Source organism: Camarhynchus parvulus, chromosome Z, assembly GCF_901933205.1.
Source record: "Camarhynchus parvulus chromosome Z, STF_HiC, whole genome shotgun sequence".
Classification (NCBI taxonomy): Eukaryota; Metazoa; Chordata; class Aves; order Passeriformes; family Thraupidae; genus Camarhynchus; species Camarhynchus parvulus.
This window is the reverse complement of record NC_044601.1, coordinates 53754947-53768211: the sequence shown is the minus strand read 5'-3', so window position 1 is coordinate 53768211 and position 13265 is coordinate 53754947. Positions and strand designations below refer to the sequence as shown.

General features: G+C 35.3%; 1 protein-coding gene across 1 annotated transcript in view; it reads left to right on the top strand.

Annotated features, from left to right (window-relative positions):
- NDUFS4 (NADH:ubiquinone oxidoreductase subunit S4) overlaps positions 1-8230 on the top strand; it is a 47750-nt gene extending 39520 nt beyond the window's left edge. The window contains exons 3-5 of the mRNA XM_030968282.1: positions 42-214; positions 3692-3765; positions 8022-8230. Coding sequence (XP_030824142.1) covers positions 42-214; positions 3692-3765; positions 8022-8125 — 351 coding nt within the window. The 3' untranslated portion in view covers positions 8126-8230. The remainder of the gene's footprint in view (positions 1-41; positions 215-3691; positions 3766-8021) is intronic.
- The last annotated feature ends 5035 nt before the right edge of the window (positions 8231-13265 follow it).

The following is a 13265-nucleotide window of genomic DNA, read 5'->3' as shown; positions in this document are numbered from 1 at the left end:
TATGAACCCTTTTTTAACAAGTCACATTATGTGTTTTTTAGGATATCACTACTATAACTGGTGTACCAGATGAGCACATCAAAACCAGAAAAGTTCACATTTTTGTTCCAGCACGTAATGCAATGCAGTCAGGAGCTAACAATACAAAGAAATGGAAGATGGAATTTGATAACAGGGAGCGCTGGGAGAACCCTTTAATGGGCTGGGCATCTACGTGAGTACTTACTGAATTTGAAAATACTTTTCTTCTATATTTGGCTCTCAGTACTTATTAAATTTGAAATATTAAATATTTCTACCTGTAAATCTGATTGTATTATAACAGTACTTACTCCAAGTGGTTGGGTTTGTTTGTTGTATTATTTACGACCCGTTAAGTTTAAAAACAGATTTTTAAAGCTCATAGCATCATCTGGAAGAGTTCAAAAAATATGTGAACAACCAGACATTTCAGTGATTACACTGTGATGATGTTACTGTGAGGCAGCATCAGAACTAGAAGGTCATTCGTTCCATAAAGTAGTTAATCATTCTTAGCTCTCAGTTGCATCTTTTAAACAAAAACAGCAATATTTCCAGATTTTTTTTATCCTGAGGATCTAAAATGAGGAGTCATAACTAATAAAAAAACACAAGAAGCCCACCTATTTAAAATATTATTCTATTTGTTACAGTATTGTCAGTATTAGCATTAAAATCTTTAAATACACAAAAAATCTGGAAAGATACTAGTCTTAGCTAAATATACTGTATTTTGGAAATGTAATTACAACTTGTATGCATCTAATTCTTAATTTTTTTTTTCTTCATATGAATACAGTACCTACATTTCACAGTGTGGTTAGAATTCCTGTTGACTCGGAGAACTATATCAGCAATTCCTCTGACAATATTGTAATTTTGATTTGGAGCTGTCTCAGAGGCGTATTCAGAATAGTTAGTTATTAGACATAAACTAAAATCAACCACTAGAGATTATTTTTCAAACTTCAGAAAGAGTACAATGTGTACTGAAAATATCTGGCTGCTACCATATTAGCACTTACCATCAAAGAATACAAAATTTTATGAAAAAGAACTGTAAAAAATAAACATGAAATAATTTCAGGATGCATTTTTTAAGATGTATTAACATTCCAAATCCAGTCACAGAAATTATTTTTATATATATATATATATATAACATAAATGTATCCAGAAATTTAGTTCAAAGTAACTCTGAAATTAAGTCTTCCTGTTCCATTGATTTCTCATAAAAATTTGAGAAGGCCTTACATATGTTTTTATTTTGGGGTAGGGAAAGGAATTTCTCATGGGTAAGCAGGCTCCAGGTAGGATAAAAAAAAGTGCTCCATTGAGAATCAATGCTAGTAGGTTAAAGGTTTTGTAAATTAGTTTGTATCCATCCATTTTTAAGGCATGCTTGTAAAAACTGTTAGTGTACTAACTCTGGTAACTCTGGTGTTACCATTTGACACCCAAAAATACCTAAGAGGAGCTTCTTCCCTTGAGATTTAATTTCTGCAAAGAACATTTCGTAGACAGTTTTCCATTTACTTTTGAATAATGTAATGGGATTAGTGGGTAAGAGCTCTCTAGGGTCTATGTGTTAAAGCCCTTTTTTCTCTGAACTCAGTATACTTGACTATATTGGAAAGACCTGTAGGTCTTTCCTATATTTCTGTCATTTTGCAGTCTTATTTGGGGCTGGACTTTTTTTGCACTTGTTGTTTGTTGGCTGTTTCAGCTTTTTTAAAGTGAAAATTATCCAGTTACAGATCTAAGTAAAATGGACCCATGGCATGTTTTTTTTTTTTGTAATTGGGAGGTTTCATTACGAGAATGCCTAAATACATTTCTTGGGTACACCTTTTAATATAAAACTGTAAACTAAAAGATGTGAGAAGTGTGAAGTTTTTGTTGTATGAGATCTTGTAGGAGAATGACACATGGAATCTGAATTTTCAGGGATTGATAGAACAAATGGGGGTAGGCATGGGAAATTCTGCAACACTGGTACTGCTGACACTATGAGGACGTCATGCTGGACATCCTGAAATCCAGTTTTCTCACACAGATAGCTCATTTATGGAAATAAATCAGAAATCAATTTAGATTGAATGAAAAATGATTGCATATTAAACAGAACTAATAATTTCTGCACAATTCTCATTTTCCAAATGCCTCTATCCTGGAAGGCTTTTGCCATATTTGGCGTTCTGTTCTGGCACTGGTTCCTCACCACACTTCAGACCTAAAGCTTCTTTGTTCCTTTTTAGCAGTCTTGAAAAGATTTTTCCAGCCCCAATTATGGCAGAGAATAACGATAAGCAGAAGTTGTCACTATTGCAGTGTACTGGGGCCACTTAGTTCTCCACTGGTCATGTCATCAACTAATTCTTAGTTCTTAATTCACTTAGATGCTGTTATAAGAGAAATCTTTAAATGTCTTTAAGAGAGCCTATCACAGTGGCTTGCAAAAGTGTAATTTCTGTCTTTATCCTAGGTTTGTTTGTTAGTTAGTTTGTTTGTTGTGTGGTTTTTGTTTATTTGTTTCTTATTTTTTTATTGGGGAATATATTGGATATATAGTGAACTCCATTTTTCCATGTGTACATCAGATAAAATTACACTGTTGTCTTTGCTGGAAGCGAGATTCCCCCTTTTCCCCTCCCCCTTCTCCAGTCACAGGCTTTGCCCTTTATTGTAGAGACTTCAGTGTATCTTCAGTCTTTTCTCTTCATTTATTCTTCTAGCTTCAAAGAGAGAACAGTTGAGAGGCAGCTCCTTCAATAGTTTGTTGCAATTTGGTCTTGTCTTTCCAGTTGTCTCCCAGGCTCATAGGCAGTGTGTTGTCACAGGGAGGTTTTATCTGTCTTTGTGTTGCTACAAGCAGTATCTAATTTCTTTAAGAGTTAGAACTCTCCTTTTTTTTTTTTTTCCCATTCTTTGTCGTTGTTCGTAAATTGGGCTTTTATAGCAACAAATAAGGCAATTTTGTGTTTTTACTGAGAATTTAATTTGTTTCAAAAACCTTTATGGTACTTCATTCATGCAGTTGAGGAATAGCTGGTCATCTAAAACTAACCACTATGTAATTACTTAGCTAGCAGTTTGCGTTTTGGAGCTTCATTTTCAGTTGTGGCCTGTGATCTGCTTGCTGTGTAGAAATGACTTTGGAGGTCATGTGACCTCCGCTAAAGCAGTGCTCTCAATGTTTTTTTAATGTACTTTTCAGTTTCTGGTTAATTCCTTCTCTGCTCACTTCAGTATTCTGTTCTTTTCTGTCCAAGATTATTCTTCTCCTAGCTATTCTACAGACACTCGGTCTCCTTGAAATGTTCAGAATTACCTTAGACCTCCTGATCTTACAAAAAGAAAGGGATTTTGCAGATTTAAATTAAAGAGTCTTGCAGAGCACTTACTATAACCTCAGCAAGTGGTCTAACAACCCAATTAATTTTTGCAAGTAGCTGTGAGGGAAGTCTAATGTGCTAAAAGAGTAAAACGATAGTTTGCTGAAAGTAAGTGTTGACCCTGAAAATAATTTTTAGAAGTCTGTTGAATAGTTTTATGAGTTGGCATACTACTGTGAGCTGTGTAATACAGTATTTGATTTAACATTTGAGATACAGATACAATTTTTTTCTATTTCCAGTATGTCTAAAAATTGTCATCTGTTTACTTACAGAGCTGATCCTTTATCCAACATGGTTCTTACTTTCTCTACTAAAGAAGATGCCATTGCTTTTGCTGAAAAAAATGGTATGTATTGTATGTATGGGCTATGAGAGGTTCATCCTTCCATAAGCAATCTTGATCTCAAAGTTTTAACAACAGAATAAGTACAGGATAAATTACCTTCCCTCTGTTGTGCAGAGTTGGTAGACTAGTGTTCTACATGGGGAGGAGGAAAATGGGAAGGAGGGATATTTCCACGGGTACTGAAGGCATTGAATTTAGAGTTTCCACTCTAAGAAAGGTGTTTCAGCCATTATTATTATTAAAATGTAATATTAATGTTAAAATTCTTTTGCAACTGTCTCTGTTTTAAATGAGAGCTGAATCAGACCTTGCTCAGGTCTTGGAGGAAAGTTAATACTTCAGGTGTTTCCAGGCTTGGCATTCCAGCTGCACGGTGGTGTGATCTTTGCCTGAAGGTTTAACATGAGCATCCCAGTTCTTACTAAAGAAAACTGTCAGACATCCTGTGAATGTTTGATAATCAAAAAACCAAAATTAAATTACTGCCAAGTAAGCTTGTTGGACTTCATTTTTGGCTATTTTGCAGCATAGATTTATTGTAAAAGAAACCCAAGAGGATCATCAAATCCAACTCACTACTCCTCACATGACTACCTAAAAGGAAACCGTGTGACTAAAAGCATCACCCAGATGCTGAGCTCTGAGAAATTTAGTGTTCTGGTCACTTCCCTGGGAAGCCTGTTCCCATGACCACACTCTCTCTGTGAATAAGGTTTTCCTATTGTTGAGTCTGGACTTGCCCAGAAGCAGTTTCATTCTATTCTTTGTGTCCTGTCACTGGTCACCAGAGGGGAGATCAACACATTCCCTCGCTGCTCCCCATGAGGAACCTGTAGATTTTAGGATGTTACGCCTAACTCTGCCCAGCATTAGAGTCTAAACACATACGCTTGGTGATGATTCTTATTTGTGAAAAAGACAGTAGAAAAACCAGCATAATTACTTAGTAATTATTAAGGCAATGTTATATCACAGGGAATGTATCTGTAAACTTCGTTAGTTAGGCTTGTATTTCCTGACAGAATGATGGTACCAAAAACAGTACCCATAATCTCAGCCTTTTGAATATTCAGCAGTCCTTTTTCCTGTTAGCATTAATTTTTTCCTGCTCTCTTTTCTTTTTCTTTTTTTCTTCTTTTGAATCAACTCCATTTTCCTTAAAAAGTTAAGCTTGATGCTTAGTCCCTGTGGATGTGAAGGTGATTAATTACATTGAGATAAAGCCAGGAATAATGCACATGAAGTGCAAGGTTCTTCAGAAGGCTTCCCTGTGGTGTGCAGCTTTCAACTATATTTAGTCTGGGGTAAATAGTAAAGCTCTTTGGTCAGACCAAATTATGCAAAGTTGTTAGAGGTTGATATTATGCATTACAAACAGGGTAAGTCCATTAACCTCTACATCTAAGAAACTAAACCATTTAAAGTTCAATTTACTTGCACTAGAATCTAATTTGTCTGTTCCTCTTTAAATGGAAATTTTTTTGCCTTAGTAGTACTAATTTTATTGAAAAATAGATTCTATTATCTAAGAAGTGGATCATATTTGGGATTGGATAACCTATGTGATTTTATTAGTGTTTTTTACTGTTTTATGAACAAATGAAATTTGGGAGAATTTGGCACTTATGCTTCTGTATTGTTCATGTTACTTCTTGAACAATTCAGCATATAGGAGAAAAAAAATTAATGTAATGACCTGCTTATGTCATCTCCTTGTAGATGTTATGTTTTGTCTTTTCAAAATGCAGACTAAGTAAAATGCATTTGTTCGGTGTAGAAAGTTTATGCCTTCACTGAGTTAGAAATTACTTCATTGTGCATGAAACCAACTAAACTAAGGCTATGACTTGGTATTAATATTAGTAGTTCAATATTCACTTAGCTTGCACTCTTAGTTTTACCATAATTGAGATGCACTGTACTTTTCTGTAGATACTGGCTTACCTAATTTTTAATTTCATTTTTTATTTATGTGTATGATATGTGCATAGTATTTTCTGTAGTGATAGCTTCAATATCATGTGTAGCTAGAAATACAAATTTTACATTATTTAGTTCTGCTTTTTAAAAGACATTAGAAATTTAGGCACACATTTACACTGGAACTTAGCTTCATAACCAAAATTGTATTGAGACGTAGCTAAGTCTAGGAACACAAATAACTACCTCTCCCTATTGCTCCTGTGTGAATCACACAAATTTTCCTTGACAAAATTCCTTAAGAACCTGGAATGTAATTTCTGAAAATTCTAGTTATGGCAGGTTATTTTGGTACAGTTAGTAAACTTAAGAGTTCTTTCTCACCTAAGAACTTAACGAGATTCCCTTCTGCCTGCCCCATCTGATGTGTTTTCTAATGTTGGAGTAACAGCGCTGGATACAGTAACAGGAGACATTGCTGTCCAAAATTACAGCTGAGGATGGTCTGAGTTCTAGGCAAGGAGGTAACATTTTTAACTGGAAGAAATGAAAAATTCTGACTGTTGACCTAATTTTTTGCCCTGTCTGAATCACTGAAGTAATTGTTTAAAAACATACAGCTTAAGTAACAAGGATGGAGAGTTTTTCTACTCCACAATAACCTTTAGTCAGGTGGTGAGGGTATTCTTCCAGAGAAGGTGAAATCTGCTTTCTGTCTACTTGGCTTGTATGGCAGGGCTCTGGGCAAGGGTAACTTCCCCCAGCATTCTGGTATTTTTATAAAAGTGACCTCTGCTCTCTGTCGTGAACACCTCAAAATGCTGGTCTGAAGGAGTCTGTTCCAAAGTGTGGAATCTAATCACGAATAGTGGCCTCTTGCAGTCATTAGTTAGATGTAACTGACTTTATGCATTTTGGCTATCTGTGGCAGTGCAAGTCATTGTGCTGGCAGTTGCAAATCTCTTTTAGAGGCACTCGGCCCCTCTCCATCTGGTGTATAAAAAGATGAAGCAATACCTTGGGGCTGTAGATTCCATTCCAGCAGCCAAGTGTCTCAATGTTAGGTGTTACAATGCTGAATGTTGCAATACTGAAGTCTGTCTCTGGATCTAGTTCTGGCTGTTTACTCAAGCTTATATTTTTTAATCAGAACAGGAGGCAAAAGCCAGTGTTTTCACAGATGGAAAGAATATGTTTTTAAAGTCCCTGTTCAGTGTTTCTTACAGAAAATAGTTAACTTGGAAATTAACACTGATTGAGACTGATAAACATGAAGAAAATGTTTGTGTGACGTTTGTGAATACGCAAAATTGATGCAGTGACATGACAACTTGTGTATCTTACAGAATATTTTGATATGTAGCTGTATCTTGACTGTTTACTGTGAGCACCTTAAGTATAAAAATTCAGATATATGTTAAGTATTTTAGGGCTTGCAAGTTTCAGTTTTAAAACCAAGTAAAGTACTGTCTTATGAGTATCGCTTAAAACTGCATATTTAACCACTTCTGGCTTCAACAGAAGTATCTCAACTTTGAGTGAAATATTGCAGCTAAAGAGACCAAACTTCGGAATACTGAGTGCTGCCCTGGCAACTTTCCAGGCACCTGGAGACTGCAATCAATTTGCATTTTGATTTACATAAACACTAATGTCTCCACCTCCTCTTTTCTGACATTTTTAAGCATTTCTCTTGCTTAACTATCACATAATTTACTTGTCTTCTATCACTTCATTCCCTTTTCTTTTTACCCCTATTTTTTTATGTTCTTATAAAAAATGTTAGGTATTAAAGTCCTTTAAAATGTTAAGTATTAAACTCCTTTCTAATGTTGAAGTTTTTTCTTTGCTTTTTAGTTTTTTCGGTCCTCCCTCCCACCCTTCTCTTTTATTTGCTTTCCAAGGTCTCCATTGTCTCCTAGCCTTTGAGAATGATGTTTTGTATGTTATTTTATGGCATATGTTTTCTTACCTTCTTCATTTCCTGTGCCAACATACACAGAGCCTTCGTGCTCCTGTGTGCTGTGGAATTGTGGAGCCATGAACTTACAGGACAGTCAGTCTTCCCTGTTGAGCTTTTCATTGATGACTGTCAGGTTTTTTTGCATGGATGTCTGTAGTATGGTGAAGTCTTGCCATCTCACAGAATGGTCATTTGCCACATTTATGGCATTTTATTATTCCCTGTTGCCAACTAGAAAGTAACAAATTAGTGGGTGCCTACGTTGAAAAAAACAAAGTTAAAGCCTTTAAGTTGGATTTGCTGTATATTGTATGCTGAGGATATAATTCTCATTCTTTCTTGTCTCACTCTGCCATTACCCCATAACCTCTAGGCTGGAGTTATGATGTTGAAGAGAAGAAGATGCCAAAACCTAAATCCAAGTCTTATGGTGCAAATTTTTCTTGGAACAAAAGAACAAGAGTGTCTACAAAATAGGTTGGCATTGGGTGTGTGACTGTGAATAAAGTCAGCTGTGCTGTATTTATAGTCCATGTATAATACATCTCTTAATCTCCTAATAAATTTGACCTTTAAACTACAGATGCATCTTGTGATGTCTATTTAAAATGGTTTTCATGTCTCCAATTGAACCTGTTACAAACTTCCCTATAAATAGAGGAGATTTGAAGTGTTCATACTTCTAAAAACTTGCTGTACATTCCTATCAAAAGGAGTATTTGAAATCAGCTGCAACTTTAGAGGTTATGATTGATCTTTCATGGTAATTTTATATCTACTATCCTGTTTAAACTTCTGAAGTTTAATAAGTTCAGTAAGCTTTGCATAGACAAAGTCTTTCAATAAAAGCTGGGTTTTTTTCTTTCTATACATGACAGTGTTGGCAGTTGAAGAGCAAAGGGTGGGTATAACTCAAGACTCTTCTGTATAGATGTACATTATATAACTCCTTTCTGCTGAAATTAATACTGTCATTATTCCAGAAGCATTCATGACTGTAATAGAAAGCACTGGGTTTTGTTTTGCTTATGGAGCAGGTTTAGTCTGAAAGGTTAAGATTGTAGTTGTTTTTCTGTGATGTTCTTGAGAAGTTAAACTAAGCCAGTTAAACGTTCACAAATGAAGTCAGAATACTTGAGTGCCTCACACAGTATCAGCATATACTAATTACATAATTACAGTTCTGGGTATTTTATTGCTGGTTACATGTTTATCTGAATTGAGGTTTCCTGTTGCTTAACAGGAGATGTGGATGATAGCATCTCAGCCTTAACAGCAAGTATATATTGAAAGCTCAATTTGTCTTAAATGGTATTAAATTATTAGTTTTAAAAATGCATCATGTTATATTTGAAGTCTTTGTTTATGTATCTTTGGCTGTTGCTTTATTTGCTTTAACTTAACAAGTTATGGCATTGGCACATGATCAGTAAAATGTTTTACAAACGGGGGGTTGTACATTTTTTGCTATGCAACTGAAAGTTTTATCCCAGCTGTCACAAAAGATACGGTTGAAACAGCTCTCTTCACATAGACCTAAGTAATGGTGTGAGTGCTGTGTTAGATTTTAATGAAAAGAAGGCATAAAACTATCTTGTATTGCCCAGGTTTTATTATTATATTGTGTATTCTTGTTTCAATTTTAACTGCCTCCCTATATGCTGGCTAGCATTTGTGTAAGGCATTGGTTCTGACCCAGTTTCAGCATAATCAACCAGTTGGATGAAGTTGCTATTTTCCTATCACAGACAAAAACTGTTATTCCAATTCATCTTCTATTGAATTTTGAATGCTGCATTTTGCAGTGGAGCCTGAAGTCCTCCAGGAATGCCAAAGTGCACCAAACTGGAATCTTAACAGCCAGAATCTACTGCATCGTTTTGTATTCCAGCTCAGCTTAATATGCTTATCTTACAAAGAAGACAATAAAAACAAAAGCCATTTGTTGGAGAGTGTTTCTTCTGTTTTTTCCAAGTAAAGAGCAGCAAGTTCTTAATTTAGTGATCTTCAAACTTTATCAGATTATCAAAGTGAGAAATCCACACAGCTTGGTTTTTGAAATGACCTGGTCCATGGAATTGACTGATAAGTTTTAGATACCTAACATTGTCTTTGGACACCTAATTCATGAAATTGCTGTCTGTTAATTTATACTTCTCATAACTAAAACCAGTTTCACATAAAGCACAGTATCTTATTTCTTTGTTTCTCCTGGAAAGATAATGTAAATACTTAAAAGGAGAATTTGATGAATCCCCTTCCAAGGAAGAAATCTTTTTGTTTGTTTCTTTGTTTATGATTGTGTTATAATTCATGCAACCTTGAAGTCTTTAAGTTGTGTTTGAGCTCTGATCTTCTTTTCCTTTGATCATTTTCCTAGGACTTGGATTTTTTGATCCTATTGCATGGTTTAAGAATGACCATGGTGACAGTGGGAATAGAATTGATTGTAGTCACTTCAGTCTTCAAACCTGAGAAGATGTTGGATCTTCTTCTGTACTGAGAAGTAGTACTGAGGGCAGTACTACTGCGTACTAGTACTGAGCTTGAAAAAGATCACTTGCAACAAGAATATATTTTAGAGATCAGAAGTTCTATTAGATAATAAACTTCTTTACTCTTAAATTAATTTACAAAATTATTACAACTCTAGGCTGGAACTGAAATTGCACATGATCTGGCTGTCTTTAGTTAAGTACCTTCTGAAGTGAATATTTGATAGGTGAACTCCAGCTTCTATTTTACTCCACGATGTGTTGGGATAAGTAAAATTGCTCCTGAACTTTGAATATGTCAAAAGGCACAACAAGTAAACTACCATAATTGGTCATTTATGGTGAATGAAATTAGCAGTTCATCTGAAGGAGAATTAGGATGTTGAATGAGATTACAAATTCATTTTGGTGGTAGATTTAGCTGTGCTGCATCTAAGCTTTTAATGGGAGGAATATTTGAAACCTGTGAAAGTAAAAAAATCATTACTGGGTAAAGAAAAAGTGTAAAGCTCACAAGTAGACTGAATATGTTCTTTACCGAGTGGGATTTGTTTGCAGGTCACGTGTCTTGCCACCTTACATGGCAATAGCAAAAGAATGTTAAAGAATTACTAGGCAGTTGCAGTATTGCAGAGTAATTACCACAGATGTTACATTTACATTCTTTCACTGAGCTGTTTTAGAATTGAGGTGTCTTCATTCCAGTTTTGTAGCTTCCATTATTGTGGAAAGCCCTGTGCGAAGAGTGGGCTGATCTGAAGTATTTTTACGCTTTGGCTTCGGTAGTTATGTTGTGTGAAGTACTGGAGGCAGTATGCTGCTGCTAGAGACAAAGTCCTTTCCCATTTCTAGCAAATTGTTCCACAGAGCTGCCAGTTTTCTGAAAAAGGCTTATTATCTGTCATTGCTGTCTCAGCCAGCATATCATAGCAAGTTTTGGATTATTCCTGTCAAGTCTTGGTTAAAGTTCCTTCTTCAACGAAACAAGCAGCATCACAATATCTTTCCTCCCATATGCTACTACTTTTTGCTCCTATCAACTCTACAAGGTATGTGGTATATAAAAGGGGGTGCAAAAGAGTTTTGAATTGGTATTAAAATGTTGATTTCAGTGGATGTAAAATACTGATTCTTCACATCCATGTTCATCATGAGGGAAGGTAAAAAGGTTTCTGTCATGAATGCCTCCTGCACAGCAAAAGTGAATCTAACACCTTTTAGGACAAGTTGATTAGAATAAGGACAAATAAGTTGATTAGAATAAGACAATAGTCTTGAAGTAACTGAAATTTGAAACTGTGTAGCTATAACTTATGGTTTAAACGTTTTTCTTAAAAGTCTCATCTGAATAACAGGTGACATATTTGGGGGTTTTTTGTTTATTGGGTTTTCTTTGATTCCTCCCTATACCTTGAAAAACTCTAAAAATAATTATTTTCACATTCTTCATTGTAGTTGGTGATTATGGGGCAGGGTGATTTGAGTAGTTCATTTGAATTTACAGAGGGCTTTCAGAAAGGTCTTGCAAAGTTACAGAGAAACAACACACCTGAAGATGTAAGTATCTTTTTTTGAGGAGCAAATCTCTAACATGGAGGAGAGAGGATTAAGGATTAATACGGGTGACCTCTAAAATCACAAATAATCCAGGGAAAACTATATAATTCACTGGCTTTTAAACAGGCACATCAACAATCTCATGAGAGTAAGTGTGTTTTCACATAGCAGATTTTGAAATTCATTGGGAATTTTTTGACTACCAAAACTAGCTTTACACTAGATTCAATACAAGAAATGCATGCTATAAAAATCTGCATTAAATATAAAATAGTATCTTGTTTAGTAAAATCCCTGACCTAAACACTGCTGCAGCTAGGAAAGTATGCTAGAGTATCCTGGATCCATGTAGTATCCCTGTATTTATCAGCCACTTCCGAAGCTGGTTTTGTTCAGGTGTCTATCCTGACCTGGCTCAGAATGGCTATTCTTTGTACTGTTGGCTGGTATAGTGTTCCAACATTGTATGCTATTGTGTTTTGTCAGTGTTTTGTGATAATTAAATACATCTCTTATAGTGAAGAAGTGACCACAAACAGTTCCCACTCTGAAGCTGAACAGCATTCACTGTTGACCATCATGATCCTTAGTGATCATCAGATTTCTTAAAATGGATACCTATGTGTAACCAAATTCCACTGATTCAAGAGTATTCTCTAGGATTTCAGAAATACTTAAATGAAGGTTTATATACAGTTTTCCTCCTGCAACATTCTGGTAAAACAATGGCTGGTCTTGATAAATAACTACAATTATTCTTAAAAATATGTCACTTAGAAGAAGTGAAGAAAACTGTTTATTCTGGTACTGTGCCTATAAATACTGGAAGATATTTTAATTTCTCTGTTATTAGGTAGAGAAAATGAGAAAATTCTTATCATGTCTATCAAGTAAAGCAGTTGTCTTCTGGCATGCCTTGGTTGTCTGTTACAGGAATATGTATGCAAAGTTGTAGTCAGTCTACTGAGATGATTTCTATAATTGAATGCAAGCTTGTCATTGCTGCCTTCTTCCTTAACCAGCTAAGGGAAGTTAAACATCAAATTGAGAAGTACTGTAAATTTAAAACCAGGACACACTTCTTATTACAAACAGTCCCTAATAAATTCTGTGCTTATTCCTGCACCTTTTTTTTTGATCAGTTCTTGGATGCTTCACTATTTTTGTTTACATGATCCAGTGTTGCTGCCAAATAGTTCTGTCAAAATTATAATCTGCTTATGAATGAAATTTATTTTTGCTTTCTTACCCTTTCCCCCACCTGACCACTTTTATTGCTTCATCTGGGATGTCTGCACAGTGCTTGAGAAAATATTTCTGAGTATGACTGGAGAAATGCTACATTGCTCTTAATATTTCAGAGTGTCTTGTTCATTACTCTGTTGCATGGAACATTCAGGTTTTAGCTTTCCAGTGGTGCATTTTTTGTCTTTCCAGTTTATTATTGGGATATGATAGCAACGTTCCTTTACCAGTCAACACCCCAAAGTACAGCCTTCAGACGTGTAAAATACCCAATTTCTAGAACAGACATCTCATCACAATCTGAGGAGCTTCACAGAGAC